Source organism: Bufo bufo, chromosome 11, assembly GCF_905171765.1.
Source record: "Bufo bufo chromosome 11, aBufBuf1.1, whole genome shotgun sequence".
NCBI lineage: Eukaryota > Metazoa > Chordata > Amphibia > Anura > Bufonidae > Bufo > Bufo bufo.
Window position 1 is genome coordinate 95,856,422 of NC_053399.1, and position 19,942 is coordinate 95,876,363.

General features: G+C 45.4%; 1 protein-coding gene across 3 annotated transcripts in view; it reads right to left on the bottom strand.

The window, feature by feature from the left end:
- Nucleotides 1–19,942, bottom strand: part of LOC120981731 (NACHT, LRR and PYD domains-containing protein 3-like) — a 190,574-nt gene that overhangs the window by 30,170 nt on the left and 140,462 nt on the right. For all 3 annotated transcript variants that reach the window (XM_040411410.1, XM_040411412.1, XM_040411409.1), the window contains one exon: nucleotides 2,497–2,667. In XM_040411410.1, the coding sequence (XP_040267344.1) occupies nucleotides 2,497–2,667 (171 nt within the window). The remainder of the gene's footprint in view (nucleotides 1–2,496; nucleotides 2,668–19,942) is intronic.

The following is a 19,942-nucleotide window of genomic DNA, read 5'->3' on the forward strand; positions in this document are numbered from 1 at the left end:
AGTTTCCTGCCTGCCGTGTTCCTGCGCCGCGCTGTCAGAGAGAACAGAGAGACTCGAGGGGAACATGTGCTGTGTCCTAAAACACTCTGCTAGACACCAATTGTGTTTCATGAAAATGTGCTCGTGCCTGAGTTCCCACAAAGTTGCACAGGGAGGGGGAGGTCACAACAAACCTCATACCTCCTGTGGCGAAACCAACCTCGCCACTGGGTTTTGGAGGGGCCTGGCTGCTGGCCTCTTGCCCCAGGATTATGGGCCCTCTCATCATCCAGGCCTCATTTGTTCACAAAGGACTTGAACTAACTTGAACTCCTAGTCTAATTCGTGCCATTTTGGGATGTTAAATGTCTGTGTATTGAAAAGGGTTGTGACATTGTATGTTTAAATGGTGATTTCTGTTCTGTTGTCCCCACATGTGTATTGGTGATTTCCCTTTGTCTTGAGAGATAATTGGATTACTCCTCGGGTGTCTCCAGGGCAGAGAGGAGGAAACCATGATGCATTGTGGGGATGTACTGTCTCTGTGTATCCTGAATTACTACATATCTGTCCTGTGTCGCAGTCTCCCTTCTGGTCCCCTAGGGGCGTGAACGATTGGTTGCTGTACTTATATTGTATGTGTTGTAACATATTGATTGGTTGTATTTCAAAACCCTGTGGGCGGACCTGTATTTGCAACAACTGTAATAAAAACCAGGCTGGGTGTGCCAGCACCTCAGACCACTGCTTGACCCTCAACACGGAGCCTTGTCTCGTTATTGGGGTGATCCGCTGTATGCTGTTAGAGACTGATTGCCAGGAGTGTAAGCTGATTCCTGTTCGTCTGCTAGCAGCTATTCGTGAGGTTCCAGTTTGGAGTGCTATTTTGTATCCAGTTCGGGAGTTTGGTGTTCTGCAGTAGCTGTGCCTGTCTCTCAGAAAGGGGCATATCGCCTAAACGGATTTTAACCCCTTGTCTGCTGAAACGGTCCGTTACACCTCCCAACTTGTGAAAAGAAGGAAGAGGGACACTAAGTGGCCACGTCTCTAACTCCACCCAAAACATAACTAAACAGCTAATCCCACCAAATCCCCCCACATAGTAATTATTCCCCCACCCCACAGTATTTATGTGAGCATTGTGCCATCACAGATTATGCCCAGATATGTGCCCCCTCACAGTAATTATGCCCAGTTATGTGCCCCTCACAGTAATTATGCCCAGTTATGTGCCACCTCAAAAAAATATGTCCAGCTGTGCCCCCTCATAGTAATATGCCCAGCTGTGCCCCGTCATAGTAATATGCCCAGCAGTGCTCCAAATGCTTGAGGGTTAGCATAAAATACTTGAAGCCATGTAAGGAATTCAGGTGGGAACCTCCAGTGTCTCAGTACAGAGGACAAGTAGAGCCATGATAAGGTACCAAAAGCCTTAGGAATATCTAGAGAGAGCAACACGGCAGGGATGCCCCTAGCATTACAGGCGTGCATGAGATGAGGTATGCCTCTGATGTGGTTGTGGATCCTTCCAATCAAGGAAGATAATGGTGTATTAAGGTGGGTTGCTAGTGTCCTGGTAGAGAGTCTATATTAATAAGTGAGATGGAGTGATAATTGACTCGATCAAGGGGATCTTGATCAGGTTTGGGGATCATTGATATAGCTGCCTGGAGAGATTCTTGGTGAACTGGAGGACCCTTACATTGCATTAAAACATTCTGCTAGGTAAGGACTAAGTATGGAGGAAAACGTTTTATAATATAACCCAGAAAAGCCATTGGGGCCTGGGCGTTTCTGAATCTTAAGGGAAGCAATTGCCATTCTTCCTACGTTATTGGGGTTATTTCAGAAGGTAATAGTGATACTGGAGAGTCTGGTGTGGGAGATAGACTAGTCTTCTGTAAATAGGTAGCGATCTGTTCAGAAGAGGAGGTGTGGGGTTGTGAATAGAGGTGGGATAGGAAGGATTTTTTAGGATTAATGGTTATTGTGCCTTGAATAGTATGGAGTTTATAAAAGGGCCGGAAGATGGGGTTGATTGAAGTGTCCCAGCTAGTGGGGTGAACGGCTTATTGTTTAGGGGATAATATTTCTGACGGGACCATCATTCAACAGTATCGGAGAGGCAAAGATTGAGCTCTGTCTGTGGGCGAGAGCGAGCTTGGTGGGTGTCTTCAGAGGGGTTTGCCTTTGCCAGAACTTCACATTGGGAGACTTTTTGTTCACGTTCTCACTGCTTGAGTGTCCATTTCCAAAGTACTGTTTTATGGGAGATAGGAGGAGACTGAAGGGGCATTGATAGTAAAGTGTTCTACTAAGTGTGTTTTGATAGAGGAGAACACTTCATGGATCATTAATAGAGGGTCAATAAGAGACCAGGAAGGATTGGGGGGTTTAGACAAGAGAGATGAAGAGTCAACAGACATGGGGCTATGGTGCACAGTATAAAATAGAATAAAATCCACGTATAACTTGTGCCCCACATGTCTCAGTCCTGTACACATCTCTTATACTCACCGTAATGTCTCTATCCTGACGGCCGGACTGGACAGAGCCTCCATCAAGTCACTGAAGTGAGGACCAGACAGACGGTTACGAGACAGGACAAGTATCTTCAGGGACTGGTTATTCCTTATTACAGATGCCAACTGGATGCAGGAAGTGTCTGGTAGATCATTATTACCCAATCTGTAAGAATAAGAAGATGAGATGTGGGTGAGGCGTCCACAGAGCGTTAGTATAAAATCTGTAGATTGTGACTGTGGAGAGAAAATGTCCCCGGCTGTTAGTAAAATCCATAAATGTCATCACTAGAAGCCGCCTCTTGTGTGTGGTGGATGTCAGGAATGGCGGCAGCTATATGATATGTCCATGTCCTAGAAATCCAGAACCCTGAGGAATGCCCTCACTTTACAGCATGTTCACATGCGGCTAGGGTTGCCAACCAGCCGGAACTCACCAGCCAAGCTGGTAAATAAGTGGCTCTGCCGATGCCAGTAATTTTTTTCTACCGCCAATAATAATTGCTGACATTTTCCTGTATGGACTGTTACTAATGAATAGTTCCATTGTGGAGTGCTCATTAGTACAGCCTTTAACTCCTGCCCCTCCCCGACTTGTGTTAAAAAAAGAAAAAAAAAAGAACTCGCCTCCTCCATTTCATGGCGCCGCTGTCAACACTCGCTGCACTGGAAGCTCAGGACAGGAACTGTGTAACGTCATAATGGAGGAACGCAGGTCCGGTCCTGAGCTTCCAGTGCAGCGAGTGTTCACAGCGGCGCCATCAAATGGAGGAGGCGAGTTCTTTTTTTTGCACAAGCAGATAGTGGGCATTAGATCTCTCTCCGTACAGTATTAGAATGTATGGGCTCAGATAAGCCACAGTGATTACTTCGCGACGTCGCTTCAGACTTGTGTAGTAACTTCGGGAATTGATTATTACTGTAAAAAAAACTTGGAACCGAACTCGGGTTCGGCTCAGAGTGATATAGTTCCGAACAGATCTGCTCCTGTGGATTGGAGTCCGCAGTTGGGTGCAGCCATCGCTGTGTGAAGGTGGATCAGTCACCAGGACGCACAGCGAAATCACCAATGAGAAGAAAACGTCATAAAGTGACAAAAAATTTCTTTTAATGCTCCGAGCTCCAGGAGAACGTCTTATCGGACATTTTACCTTGGTTACAGGCGATTAGAGGAACTCGTGGAGATAGTTGGAGTTTAGTTTGTGTGGCCAGGGATCTGCATACATTCGGGGCATGGTCCTCAGGGCAGGCTTTGCAGCATGTTTTAATCAGTGATATTGAAGAGTCTTGTGCTGGGATGGACACACGGGTCACTGATCAGAATTACACTGGATGTGCAGCGACCGGACCGCAGGGCAATGTGTGTGAGTGTTATGGTGGGCCGATGGGGGTAGTAGCATTACTCACTGTTCTGCAGCTCCCTGAGAACAGTGAGTAATACTACTGTTCCATACCCTCCTTAAATCCTGGTGGCTGGTTCTCCGCCATGACGCTAGACCCTTCCGGCTTATTACACCGATTGACGTCCAGCATGTTTCTCCACCCATCACATAGACCCCGCCTTCTCACCAGCCCGCCCCCTAGGTACGCTTGCATAAGGGGGGCGGCGCAGACATAATGAATAGTCTATGGTGGCGCAGCCCAAATTTTTTTTCCCGCTCTTGGAAAGGGGCGGCACTGAATTTTCCAGCTTGTAACAGGGGATGGCACTACTTTTCACGCCAATAGCAGGGCGTTTTTCCACAGTGATGGAGCAGCAATAAACAACAAGAAGCTCTCAGGAGGCCATTTATATGCAATTTTAACAGTTTTAGTGACACAAAAATCCTCCCCTGCAATTTGTAATCCACAGAAACACTTTTTCAGCTTTATAAAGCTGAAAAAGTGTTTCTGTGGATTACAAATTGCAGGGGAGGATTTTTGTGTCACTAAAACTGTTAAAATAATGCATCGACCGGACCGCAGGGGTAATATGTGTGAGTGTTATGGTGGGCCGATGGGGGCAGTAGTATTACTCACTGTTCTGCAGCTCCCTGGGCTGGCGTGCAGTGAAGGATGGCACTTATTGACAGTGGAAAATACAAACTGTCAATAAGGAGTTAAAGCACATTCAAAGTCTCTCTCATAAGACACATATACTTCAGGGGTTTTGTTCACATTAGGCGCAGAGGATTTTGATCCTGTTCGTGATGCCAAATAATGCATCGACCGGACCGCAGGGGTAAAATGTGTGAGTGTTATGGTGGGCCGATGGGGGCAGTAGTATTACTCACTGTTCTACAGCTCCCTGGGCTGGCGTGCAGTGAAGGATGGCACAAAATCCCTCGGGGCACACTCTAGTTGTCAAGGGATCCCCAGCCAGATGGAAGTCGAGGTGCCCTTGATGGTGTAGATGCTTTGAGTGCCTTGGTGGCGGGGTACCTAGTGTTCGTGACGCCAGCACCAGTTGGTGCTTTAAGAGTTGGTGTGGAATAAGGAGAGAGTCAATAGTTAAACCAACAAGAACTTTACTTGAGGATATTTGCTTTGAAGGTAGATAGCATCCATATAAATACTGCCTGGATTCATGAAGGTGGAAGTGAGCTGCAATTCCAGACAACAGGCACAATGGATCAGTAAAGTGCAGGTTCCAACTCAGTCAGAGAGAGGATTACTTGAGGCTACTTTCACACTCGCGTTTTGTTCGTCATGGACGGATCAGTTCAGATAATACAACCGTCTGCATTCGTTCAGAACGGATCAGTTTGTATTATCTTTAACATAGCCAAGACGGATCCGTCTTGAACACCATTGAAAGTCAATGGAGGACGGATTAGTTTTCTATTGTGCCAGATTGTGTCAGTGAAAACGGATCCGTCCCCATTGACTTACATTGTGTGCCAGGATGGATCCATTTGGCTCAGTATCAGACGGACACCAAAACGCTGCAAGCAGCGTTTTGGTGTCCATCACCAAAGCGAAATAGAGACTGAACTGATGCAAATTGATGCATTCTGAACGGATCCTTTTCCATTCAGAATGCATTAGGGCAAAAACTGATCCGTTTTGGAGCGCTTGTGAGAGCCCTGAACGGATCTCACAAATGGAAAGCCAAAACACGAGGGTGAAAGTAGCCTTACTTAGCTTGCTCAGCTTACTCTGACAACCTAGCCTTTAGGTCCTTTGGATCTTCTAAATTCTAGAACTTGTCAACCAACAGGGTGATCCCCCTAGCTGCAGGCATTACTCTTCTGCTCCATTATTTGAACAGGCTGCTTCCATAGTAGTAAGTCCACTTTGTCTCTGACTCCAGAATAGTGGCACCTCAAGAATGGATCCAGTAGTACTTTAGGTTTTGGTGTCCTATTTGCTTTAGGCCCTGTCTGGGGAGTACCCAGGGACACCATACAGGTGACATGTTCTACTCTCCTAACCTCCTCCCAACTCCTAACTAACCTCTCTGTACCTGACGTCTGGTATATATATATATGATGTAACAGCTACACCTAGTGGTGAAAATGTGGGAGTGCGGTTACCAGCCTGTTGTGAGGAACTAGCAGCTTTTACAATGGAAATGGAAAAATGGCATTAAATAGCATGACATATACAAAAGTTTGAAGTATCCCCTTTTCCCATGTAGTGGGACACTGCAGATCCCCCCCAATAATCATGCCCCCCCCCCCCTTCCCCAATAATCATCATGATTCCCATGAAAAAGTGCTCATGCCTGAATTCCCACAAAGTTGCACAGTGAGGGGGAGGTCACAACAAACCTCATACCTCCCAACTTTTGAAAAGAAGGAAGAGGGACACTATGTGGCCACGTCTCTAACTGCACCCAAAACATAACTAAACACCTAATCCCACCAAATCCCCTAAATGCCCCCACATAGCAATTATTCCCTTACCCCACAGTACTTATGTGAGTATTGTGCCCCCTTCACAGATTATGCCCAGATACGTGCCCCTCACAGTAATATGCCCAGATACATTCAGGTCCATAAATATTGGGACATCTACACAATTCTAACATTTTTGGCTCTATACACCACCACATTGGATTTGAAATGAAACAAACAAGATGTGCTTTACCTGCAGACTGTCAGCTTTAATTTGAGGAGATTTACATCCAAATCAGGTGAAAGGTGCAGGAATTACAGCAGTTTGCATATGTGCCTCCCACTTGTTAAGGGACAAAAAGTAATGGGACAGAATAATAATCATAAATCAAACTTTCACTTTTTAATACTTGGTTGCAAATCCTTTGCAGTCAATTGCAGCCTGAAGTCTGGAACGCATAGACATCACTAGATGCTGGGTTTCATCCCTGGTGATGCTCTGCCAGGCCTCTACTGCAACGGTCTTCAGTTCCTGCTTGTTCTTGGGGCATTTTCCCTTCAGTTTTGTCTTCAGCAATTGAAATGCATGCTCAATCGGATTCAGGTCCGGTGATTGACTTGGCCATTGCATAACAATCCACTTCTTTCCCTTAAAAAACTCTTTGGTTGCTTTTGCAGTATGCTTTGGGTCATTGTCCATCTGCACTGTGAAGCGCCGTCCAATGAGTTCTGAAGCATTTGGCTGAATATGAGCAGATAATATTGCCCGAAACACTTCAGAATTCATCCTGCTGCTTTTGTCAGCAGTCACATCATCAATAAATACAAGAGATGCAGTTCCATTGGCAGCCATCCATGCCCACGCCATGACACTACCACCACCATGCTTCACTGATGAGGTGGTATGCTTAGGATCATGAACAGTCCATTTCCTTCTCCATACTCTTCTCTTCCCATCACTCTGTTACAAGTTGATCTTGGTCTCATCTGTCCATAGGATGTTGTTCCAGAATTGTGAAGGCTTTTTTAGATGTCGTTTGGCAAACTCTAATCTGGCCTTCCTGTTTTTGAGGCTCACCAATGGTTTACATCTTGTGGTGAACCCTCTGTATTCACTCTGGTGAAGTCTTCTCTTGATTGTTGACTTTGACACACATACACTTACCTCCTGGAGAGTGTTCTTGATCTGGCCAACTGTTGTGAAGGGTATTTTCTTCATCAGGGAAAGAATTCTTCGGTCATCCACCACAGTTGTTTTCCGTGGTCTTCCGGGTCTTTTGGTGTTGCTGAGCTCACCAGTGCGTTCCACGCCTAATGTTTTTGCTATCTCTCTGATGGGGTGTGACAGACCCATCCGTATGGACTAAAAATGGAACCCAGATAGCTAATTTTATTGTATTTGTGTATTCTGAGTGCCATTCACCTAATGATATGCACTCAGACTTGAGCTATCTGGGAATATGTTAAATGTCTGTGTTTGCTGTGGGGGTGTGACATTGTGTGTTTGGATGGTGATTCCTGTCCTGTTGTATCCACATGTGTATTGGCGATTTCCCTTTGTCCTGAGAGATAATTGAATTACTCCTCGGGTGTCTCCAGGGCAGACAGGAGGAAACCAGGATGCATTGTGGGGATGTGTTGTGTCTGTGTATCCTGAGTGCTACGTATCTGTCCTGTGTCACAGTCTTCCTTCTGGTCCCCTAGGGGCGTGTACACCAGATGGGGACCTGCATAAATACGGGCGGGTAGCCCTCAATAAAGTGTTCGTGTTTTACCCTCAAAGCGGAGCTTGGTCTCGTTATTGGGGGGGATTTTATTACCGGCGACTAGAGACTGCTTATTGGGATTATTTGCCGCTTGGAAACTATTGCCGTTCGGCTGCTAGTGGCGGTTTGTGCATTTACTACTGGAGGTACCGTAACAGGTTTGTTGTGTTTTTTTTCAGCCTAATGATGGCTTGCTTCACTGATAGTGACAGCTCTTTGGATCTTATCTTGAGAGTTGACAGCAACAGATTCCAAATGCAAATAGCGGACTAGAAATGACCTCTGGACCTTTTATCTGCTCATTGTAATTGGGATAATGAGGGAATAACACACACCTGGCCATAGAACGGCTGAGAAGCCAATTGTCCCATTACTTTTGGTTCCTTAACAAGTGGGAGGCACATATGCAAACTGTTTGTAATTCCTACACCGTTCACCTGATTTGGATGTAAATACCCTCAAATTAAAGCTGGCAGTCTGCAGTTAAAGCACATCTTGTTCGTTTAATTTCAAATCCATTGTCCAGATATGTACCCTCTCACAGTAATATGCCCAGATTATGTGCCCCCTCACAGTAGCAATGCCAGGAGCTCCCAAAGGAAGTAGGTGTCCCTGATTAGGCGGAGCAAGACCTAAGTCGGGCAGGAGTTTGTTTTACACGAGATACCATATGCATGATCCTGTAAGTGTCACGTACCAGAGGCCAGGGCAGACCTACGGGACCATTTAGCAAACAGGACATGGGCGGATACACACCAGGAAACAACAGAGTACTTTATTACACATTTTATAAAGGAACATGACAGTAATACAGTACAAGCAGAATAGGCAATAGTTTTAGCACTACCACAGAACCAAGTGCACCGGCAGACCAGAGGCCAAACCCAGGAGGGCGAAGAGCCAGTGAGCCCCGTTCTTTACAGAGCCCCTGGTGGGGGGGATGAACTGGGCCGAGGGCTTACTGTTCGCACCTCCAGGAAGGTCCCAGTACACTTGGCTCCAACCTGCATAGAACCACGGAAACAGACAACAGAACTGGAACCCAAACACACACACAGGACATGGATCAGACAACAAGACAAACGGGAACCAGCACAGAAGCAGTTGCCTGGACCCCAAGTGTAATGCAAGCATGGTGGTCTCAGGCAGAGCTGCACACAGACTAGAGATCCTCCCTTCGGAGAACCCAGGGACCCTCTCACGAAGGCAGGAGAGACACAGGAACAGAAGCAGTAAGGCACTGCAGGACAGACAAGGACTGGACTAGATCAGAAGCAGTAGGCACTGCCAGGCTGGACATGGAACAGGATCAGAAGCAGTTTAGCACTGCCAGGCTATCAGACGCAGTTAGAACATGGGACAGAGTGGATTCAGACATAGAACAGGTACAGAAGAACAGCCAAGGACAAGGATACAACATCACAGGACAGGTACAGAAGAACAGACAAAGCAACAACATCAATGCATTACCAGGCGACGCCACAAACAAAGGCAGATAGCAAAATCCCCTGGGTCAGCAGCAAGGGGCTACACCCAGCAAGGCAGAAGATAGACTGACCACAAGCCCCACAGCTCACAGATGGATATAGCTGGATAAGCAGGGCACATGATGAGCCACACCCAGGAACAGAGCAGGGAATGTTAACCTCATCAGAACCAGAAGCACCGAACATACAATCACAAGTGACAGTTCACACCAGACACAGAATGCTGCAGCCAGCACGCCTAAACGACAACCAGCATACACAGGATATAGCCAGTACAAGGTTACAGGCAGCCAGCCTACACAGCAACAAGGAACAGAACCACACTGTGATACAAAAAGACATGCATCCATACTCAGACCCTGTTCACACACAAGGCCGCAGCCGGCAAGCATCGCAGAACCAGCATACATGGGAACACCCACAGCCAGTACAAAAAGGGCATGCAGCCAGCCTGCACGGCACCGGTGACAGAAACCACAGAGACATGGACACAGAAGCCACAAACACAGGCCAAAGTTGACTCACAAAACCGCAGCCCCAAGCAACCAGCATACACAGGATTCAGCCTGCAGCCAGTACGCGAGAGGGCCTGCAGCCAGCCTACATGGCCAAAACTGTCACAGTGAACCGCACCGTGACAGTAAGTAGAATAAAGTGTTTTATATTAACTCTACTAGTGGGTCTGTACCATGTCTGTTATCTTTAAAGGTCTGACAAAGAGGACCCTTTTTCTGCCCGCGGGTTAAGAGATACGGAAACAATTCTGGCGTGGGAAGGAGATGTGAATAAGGGAAACGAGCAGTGAGGAGAAGAAACACGCCACCGTCTTTATGTACTAACTGTTCACGGAGCGCGGATCAAAACAGTTTGTGGACTTTGTATCGAAAAAGAGGATCTGACCCTTCTCCTCTACAGATCCTGCTGCTATATTTCTACGCGATCCCAGAGATATAACACACATCATTTTTATACAGAAAAAATGTCATGATTCACAGTTTTTTTTTTGTGCTTCAGCTCCTACAAAAAAAATGTAATAACAAGTGATCAAAAAGTCATACACACCACAAAATGGTATCAATGAAAAGCACATCCCACCCTGTAAAAAATGAGCCCCCACACAGCTCCCTAAACATAAAAATCTAAAAGTTTCCCACTACATTGTATGCAACTGTAAATGGTTCCATTAGAAAGTACAACTTGTTCCGCAAGAAACACTCCATCATACGGCTATGTGAATGAAAAAATAAAAGTTATGGCTTTGGGAAGACAGGGAATGAAAAACGGAAATGTAAAATGTCCCGGTCATTAAGGGGTTAAGGGTGGGATTAGTAATAGTGGATGGAAAGGCAGGTGGAGTCCATAGAACAGAGTCCATGGACAGGGGAGCAGTCTCCGAGGGGCATCTCTGATGGAGTGAAGGAGGCTAACTGAGCTATCTGAGCTGCTTGGTGGGATTTTTGATAATTCGGTACCTGAGACCTCCTCTGAGTTTATGTCTATATAAAGTGGAATAGAATTATCCCAAACAAATCCAAGAGACGTCAGTTGTACGGTTTCAGGAAATATGTTGGAACTGCGATCGGCAGAGCTCTAAAATAGTATAATAATTTGGGCAAGAAAGACATTTTTAGAGAGTTAACTCTCCCGATCCGAGATACAGTATGTGGTAGACGCTCCACCTTTCTAGAAGTCTCAGCTTTCTGAGGAGCGGTGGGTGATTGTGTGAGTAAAGTGTATGGTAGGAGGCTGTTAGCAGAATGGGAAATTAGAATCGTGAAACTTCCAACTATGGGAGCGAGATATTGAATGCTTTTGATTTCTCATTATTAAGGCTCGGGCTACACTGTGCCTGTAATGATAGTCAATGGTGTCACGCTGCAACATGCGACATACTGTGACAGCTATTGCACTGGTGGTGTAGATAGAGATATACTGTGGCAAAGAAAGACTCCGGCAAGCGATTGGCGTCCCAGAAAGTTTAGTACGCATGCGCTGGGAGACGCGTGCAAAGAACGATACAGCCAAAGCAACACCACAAGAGATAAGCCGTAGAGAAAGTGGGCAGAACGGTTGTGACCGTGAGTAACACGGGCCATTATATGTTTGTGGAATTAGTCAAAGACTGAATGTCTGACTTACATCATATACTCATCAGATAGTATCAATTATAAAACCGGCGTAACAATATGTCCAAGGATTCAGACACATATTAACAATATATATGCGCATCAGATACCATCAATTGTAAACCAGCACAATAACCTGCCCAAGGACTTGAACACACACTAACGAAATAAGAGAGTGCTACAAATCTACTATTGATAAAGGATATCAAATATCAGAGCCAACAGAATATAATATCAACACCATTAACCACACTCCCAGAACAAAGAAAGCTGCTATTTTGCTTTTTTATACATTTTTTTTTTACATGCGAGAGCTCCGGATTTAAAGGGACCGTGTATATATAAAATTAATTTTGCCTTATAGGGATTTTATAAGATTGTGAAATTTATGTATTTAATTTTATAACATGTATTAGTTAAAGTAAATGCAAATTACTGTGAGCCAGCCATTTTTTCCATCATGTCCTATTCTTGTCTGCAATCGTGGACAAGAATAGGCATTTCTATCATAGTGCCGGCCAGGTGCGGCACGCAAAATGCGGAACATACATAAACGGTATCTATGTTTTGTGGATCCGCAATTTGCAGACCGCAAAACACTACGGCGGTCTAAATGAGCCTGTCACGGATGTAGTAGGGGAGAACACCAAAAGATAACAAGAAGGAAGGGAAAAGACACTAGGCCTCACAGCTAGGGAAGGAAAAGGGTCACCACCTATAAAACCCTGCTCCTGGCCCTAACTCCTATCCGTATGGTAGAGATGCCCATACACAGCAACCTAGAAAACCCTGGTGGCCCTCAGATGGCCTAATGGTAATGACAGGGCAGAGACTACCCGCTCCTTCCCTGGTGAAGGAACCAGCGTCTCGCTGAGGCCTAGTAAACAACAAGAGTGGGGGGGAATACAAAATACAACAAGCGGAACACTTAACTTCTGAGGCTGATGGATGATGGATGAACAGGACTTCAACTAGAACCACACTCCAGCTCTTCCAAAAACCAAATGAAGCTATCCAGAGCAAGGAGTGATGAGTAAAGTCAGACTAAATAGGGGGAGGTAAAAGTCATACGATCCACACCTGAACAGGAGGTGTGAACATACATGCAACACACAGACAAAGTGAAACCAAAACCAAAAGAGGCTGTCAGATCACTAATGTGCAGATAATCTTTCAGACCTTCTAAAACCTGTCACCGGTGTGACAGTACCCCCCCTTATACGGGTGACCTCCGGGCACCCAGGACCGACCTTATCAGGATGAGCTCTGTGGAAGGCTCTCACCAGACGACTAGCATTAACATCGGTCGCTGGAACCCACATCCTCTCCTCTGGTCCGTACCCTCTCCAATGAACAAGATACTGGAGGGATCTCCAGAGAACCCGGGAGTTCAGAATCCTGCTGATCTGAAATTCTAAATTGCCGTCCACCATGACAGGAGCGGGGGGCAAGGAGGACGGCTCAACAGGTTCAACACATTTCTTTAACAATGATTTATGAAAAACGCTATGGATTTTCAATGCCTGAGGAAGTTCAAGACGGAAGGCTACAGGGTTAACAATGGCAGTGATCTTATATGGACTAATAAATCTTGGTCACAACTTCCAAGAAGGTACCTTAAGTTTAATTTTTTTTTGTAGACAGCCACACAGAATCACCCACTCTCAGGTCCGGACCACTCATACATTTCCTGTCAGCCGCATGCTTATACCTGTTGCCCATCTTTTCCAGGTTATTTTGGATTTTCCGCCAAATAGAAGACAAAGAAGAAGAAAATCGTTCCTCCTCAGGAATGCCAGAATTATGAGCACCAGAAAATGTACCAAACTGTGAATGGAACCCATATGCCCCAAAAAATGGCGACTTATCAGTGGATTCCTGTCTATGGTTATTTAAAGCAAACTCAGCTAACGACAAAAATGAAGACCACTCTTCCTGATTCTCTGAAACAAAACATCTCAAGTAAGTCTCCAGATTCTGATTAGTGCACTCCGTCTGTCCGTTCGACTGAGGATGAAAAGTCGAAGAGAAGGACAATTGTACACCCAGACGAGTATAGAGCGCTCTCCAGAATCTGGAAACAAACTGAGTCCCTCTATCGGACACCACATCAGAGGGAATGCCATGTAGTTTCACGATGTTGTCGACAAACACCTGCGCAAGAGTTTTAGCATTGGGTAGACTAGGTAATGCAATAAAGTGTGCCATTTTACTAAAACGATAGACAACCATCAGAATCACGGTCTTTCCCGAAGAATTAGGTAAATCCGTGATAAAATCTATGGAGAAATGGGTCCAAGGTCTGGACGGGATGGGGAATAGAAGCAGAGATCCGGAAAGGCCGAGTATGTGTCACCTTAGAATATGCGAGAGATGAGATCGACAGTCGATCTACTCCCAGGGTGCCCAGCAAGCACCGTACATTGATGTTCCTCGAACACCTTGTGACGTAATTCGGAGGGAACAAACAACTTCCCCTGAGGACAAGAGTCTGGAGCATCCTCCTGTGCCTCCAACACCCTGGCCTTGAGATCAGGATAAAGAGCGGATATAACCACCCCTTCAGATAAAATGGGACTAGGGTCATTAGACTCACCCCCCCCAGAAAAGCTATGACGTTCTTAACCCCAGGGTGGTAAGTGACGAAGTTAAATCTGGTGAAAAACAATGACCATCTGGCCTGCCTTGGGTTCAGTCGCTTAGCCGACTCCATGTAGGCCAGATTCTTGTGATCCGTAATTACCGTAATAGGATGAATTGCTCCTTCCAACCAATGCTGCCATTCCTCGAACGCCAACTTAACGGCCAGCAATTCCCTATACCCCACATCATAATTCTTTTCAGCAGTCGAGAGTTTTTTTAGAGAAAAATGCACATGGGCGCCATTTACTGGGTGAAGGACCCTGAGACAATATTGCTCCTACCCCTACCTCAGACGCGTCGACCTTAACAATAAATGGCTGAGACACGTCCGGTTGCACCAGAATAGGGGCCGAAGCAAAACATTTTTTCACAGCAGAAAAGGCCTTTAATGCCGCATCAGACCAGCACCCTTCCTAGTCATGTCTGTTGAAGGTTTCACCACCGATGAATAGTTCAAGATAAATTTACGGTAGTAGTTGGTAAACCCCAAAAACCGCATAAGCGCTTTCAGATTTTTGGGTCGATCCCAGTCCAACACGGCACGGACCTTCTCGGGATCCATACGAAAACCTGAGGATGAGAGCAGGTTATCCAGAAATTGCACTTCCTGTACAGCAAATACACACTTTTCCATCTTAGCATACAACTTATTCTCTCTTAGGATCTGTAACACCTGTCTCACATGATCCTGATGAGTCTCCATATTAGGCAAATAAATTAGTATGTCATCAAGGTATACAATGACAAACCTCCCCACCAGATGATGAAAGATGTCTTTGACAAAGTGTAGAAAAACCGCAGGAGCATTGGTTAACCCAAAGGGCATGACCAGGTTTTCAAAATGACCCTCAGATGTATTAAATGCGGTCTTCCACTCATCCCCCTCCTTGATACTTACCAGATTATATGCCCCCCTCATATCCAATTTAGAGAACACCTTGGCACCGACAATCTGACTAAACAAATCCGGAATCAAAGGAAGGGGGTAAGGATCACGGACGGTAATACGACGGAAATCCAGACATGGTCTCAGGGTACCAACCTTTTTCTTTACAAAGAAAAATCCAGCAGCCACTGGGGACTTGGATGGTCTAATATGTCAATCACTGTAGTAAGGAACGCTATAGGGATTAGATAAAACTAATACTTTATTAAATCTGCAAAAATTATGTGAGGAAAGGAAACCTACTAACTATATAAAATTCAGAGTGACCAGATCTATCCACAATTTCTGAGGCGGATCGAGGTATCAATTAGAAAACCACAATCAGCGGTACCGCTCAGGTGTGGATAAGGTCATCAAGAAATCCACATCAGGTGCACTACTGATGGTTGCAAAACCACGCCAGCCGGCTGTAGTACTATGACACAACCAAAAGTGTGCCCCGTGGCACGGACAAGGTGCTCAGCTCAAACACCCAGTCTAGATGGCCCTGGACTAAATTAACAAACTAATCCATTGATAAACATCTACTCATGGGATCCGACCAGAATCAAGAACCACCCGTTCACAATTGTGAACCAGATGTCTGAAGGTCGGCCCTGTGAGCACTGATCGCCTTCCAAAAACCATATGGCGTTCCCCTTCTTCTATGTCCTGCCGTTTAGCCAAATAGTAGTTTACGACCACATATGGGGTGGTTTCTGCAAACTACAGAATCAGGGCAACCCATATTAAGTTTTGTTTGGCTGTTAACCCATTTTTTCCAGTAATAAAGTAAGGGTTAAAATGGAAAATTTTCAAAAAAATTGAAATTCCAAAATTGTTTCTCCATCTGCCATTAACTCTTGTGGAACACCTAAAGGGTTAACAAACTTTGTAAACCCAGTTTTGAATACCTTGAGGGGTGTACTTTCTTAGATTGGAATTTCTATTCTAGGGGTGCAACGGGGGGGGCTTAAAATGGGACATGGTATAAACAAAACCAGTCCTGCCAAATCTGCCTTCCAAAACCCATATGGCGTTCCCCTCCTTCTATGTCCTCCCGTTTGGCCAAACAGTAGTTTAGGACCACATATGGGGTGTTTTTGCAAACTACAGAATCAGGGCAACCCATATTGAGTTTTGTTTGGCAGTTAACCCTTGCTTTGTTCCTGGAAAAAATGGATTATATTGGAAAATTTTCCCAAAAAATCGAAATTGGTAAATTTTATGTAAATTTGCCATGAAGTCTTGTGGAAGACCTAAAGGGTTAACAAAGCTTGTAAAATCAGTTTTGAATACCTTGAGGGGTGTAGTTTCTAAAATGGGGTAATTTCTGGATGGTTTCTATTATGTAAGCCTCACAAAGTGACTTCAGACCTGAACTGGTCCATAAAAAGTGGGATTTGGAAAATTTCTGAATAAATTTCAAAATTTGCTTCTAAACTTCTAAGCTATGTAATCAGAACGGCCTGGGTAAGTAAAAGCGTTTAAAAGTTATCAGCACTTAAAGTGACACTGGTCAGATTTGCAAAAAATGGCCAAGTCCTTAAGGTGAAATAGGGCTGAGTCCTTAAGGGGTTAAGATTATTTTGAATTTTCCGCCAAATAGATGATAAAGAAGAGGAAAATCTTTCCTCTTTAGGAATACCAGAAGTCACAGAACCAGAAAATGTGCCAAACTGCGGATGGCACCCATATGCCCCAAAAAACTGTGACTCCTGCCTATGGTTATTTATGACAAACTCAGCCAAAGACAGAAAAGAAGACCACTACTCCTGATTCTCTGAGATAAAACATCTCAGATAAGTCTCCAGATTCTGGTTAGTACACTCAGTCTGTCCATTCGACTGAGGGTGAAAGGCCGACGAGAAGGACAATTGTACCCCCAAGCGAGTGCAGAACGCCTTCCAGAATCTGGAAACAAACTGAGTCCCCCTATCATACACCACATCAGAGGGGATACCGTGTAGTTTCACGATGTTGTCAACAAACACTTGTGCGAGAGTTTTAGCATTAGGTAGTCCTGGTAATGCTATAAAGTGTGACATCTTACTGAAGCGATCAACAACCACCAGAATCACAGTTTTTCCTGAATAATTCGGCAAATCTGTGATAAAGTCCATGGACAAATGAGTCCACGGTCTGGACAACGGAAGTAGAGATCCTGAAGGCCGCTTATGTGTCACCTTAGCACACGCACAGGTACTACAGGCTGACACATAGCCCTCCACACATTTACGCAACCCCGGCCACCAGAATCTACGAGAGATGAGATCGACCATAGATCTACTCCCAGGGTGCCCTTTAAGAACTGTAGAGTGATGTTCCTCGAACACCTTGTGCAGTAATTCAGAAGGGACAAACAGTTTACCCGGAGGACAAGAATCCGGTGCACCTCTGCCTCAAGGTCGGGATATAAGGCGAAAATCACTACCCCCTCAGACAAGATGGGACCAGGATCTTCTAAATCACGTGCTAAGACAGTTGTCTATGCAAACATCACTCCAATCAAGAATCTGTCTCGCTTTCCAATCGATGATAGGGTTATGCTTGGTTAACCACGGCAAACCCAGCACCAGAGGAGCAGGCAGACCCTCCAGCACAAAACACTAAATAGATTCTTGATGAGAATCTCCCACCTTTAGGCAAATGTCCTGCACCATTTGTGACAAACACTTTTGTGAGAGTGGAGCGGAATCAATTGCAAACACCAAAATATTTTTGTATAATGAGCATGAAGACAAATCATGCATACGGATGAACTGGTCATCCACTAGATTAACCCATGCCCCACTGTCAATAAATACTTCAATTGCCACAGTTTTGGAGTCTAGCGCCACCTTGGCAGGCAGGAGAAATCGGGTACAACCGGTAAATGAAAAAAGTAGACTCTCAGAATCCACACCCACACTACCAAGAGTGAGAAGAGGACTAAACACATAAGACTTTTTCTTTCTTTCTTTTTCACCTTGACGTTTAACAAAAGGACATAAGTTAACAAAATGTCCCCCATTACCACAGAAAAAGCAGAGTCTTTATTTAACCCTAGAGTTCTTTTCACCAGGTCCAGGAGTGACCTCTCCCAACTGCATAGGCTCATCACTGGGCATGAACTCAAAGGTCTCTCCCCCAAAGTGTCAAAAGAGGCCGCAATCTTATATGATAATACGTCCTGAGACTGAGGAACCTTAGATCTTTCCCTCAGGCGTCTATCAAGACGTACAGCAAGGGATATAGCCGCCTCCAATGATTCAGGATATTCATGAAATGCCAAAGTGTCTTTCAAGTTCTCAGATAGCCCTTGACAAAATTGACTACGGAGAGCTGGATCATTCCACTCGGAATCCGTACACCATCTACTAAATTCAAAGCAATAGGTCTCCGCAGAACGACTTCCCTGCCGTAAGCTACGAAACTTGGTCTCGGACAGGGAAATCCGATCTGGGTCATTATAGATAAGACCTAAAGCTCTGAAGAATTCATCTACCGACCGGAGGGACGGTAATCCGGTCGGCAACGAAAAAGCCCAAGACTGAGTGTCATCTTTTAGCAAAGAAATGAGAGCGTGGACGGAGTTTCAAATATAACTTGCATGACTCCCTAAACTGAATAAAATTGTCACTTCCCCCAGAAAATGTGTCCGGGAGAGCCACCATGGGTTTAGGGCAGGACTGGTTCCCGCTGTCGGAATCAGCTGTCTGTGGTCTCTGGATCTGTGAGACCGTCCAGAGACAGCCGCTGGAGTTGTCCGACCAGTGCAGAGATGGGATCCATTGCCACACTGATACAAACAAAATGGTGTTTTTTGCGGCGGTTGTTAATATCACAAATAGTGAGGAGGGGAGGGACACCAGAATAGCAACAGAAGTAGAAAGACAGAGAACTAGGCCTCAAGGCTAGGGAGAGGGGAACGGTCACCTCCTAGGAAACCACTAAACTTGGCCCTGACTCCTGTCAGTATGTATAAACCCGGAAGGTGGGAAAATACATATGCCGGAACCTAAACTCTAGGAGCCCTGAAATGCCCTAAGGTAGTGACAGGGAATGAGACAACTGGTTCCTTCCAAGGTGAATGAACCAGCGTTTCCCTGAGGCCTAGAAACAACAAGCACAAGAACACAACCAAATACAAATAGAAAATCAACTTATCTTATAGAACATGGATGTGCAGGAACACATCAAAGGTCCACACACCAACTCTTCCAAATCCAGGCAGAGAATATCAACCGCATGGATAGAAGTGTGATACCAAACTAAATAGGGAATGCAGTAATGACTACAAGCTGCACCTGACCAAAGGTGTGGTCATTACCAAACAACAACACTGAGAATCAAGAGACTGTCAGTTAACCCCACGATCAGCCAGTCTCCCAGATCTTCTAACCTCTGACACGGGAGGTACCGTGACAGCGGGTCATCTCTCATGATATGCCGTCATGGAGGATAAAAAAGAAAATATAAAATGCTACATTGATGGTAGCCCCCCCCCCCCTCCCATATGTATTTCTGTTAAAATGGGAGCTGATTTTGTGGTTTGCAGCAGCTGCAGTTCTACTAGGAGGCACAGTCAGCCTCAGCTCCTCACTGCTCACTCCCTGGCTGACAGCTTTCCCTGCCTGTCCCTATTCTAATCGCACAATTCTTCTTCTTTGCAATTCTATCCCTTCCCTTCACTG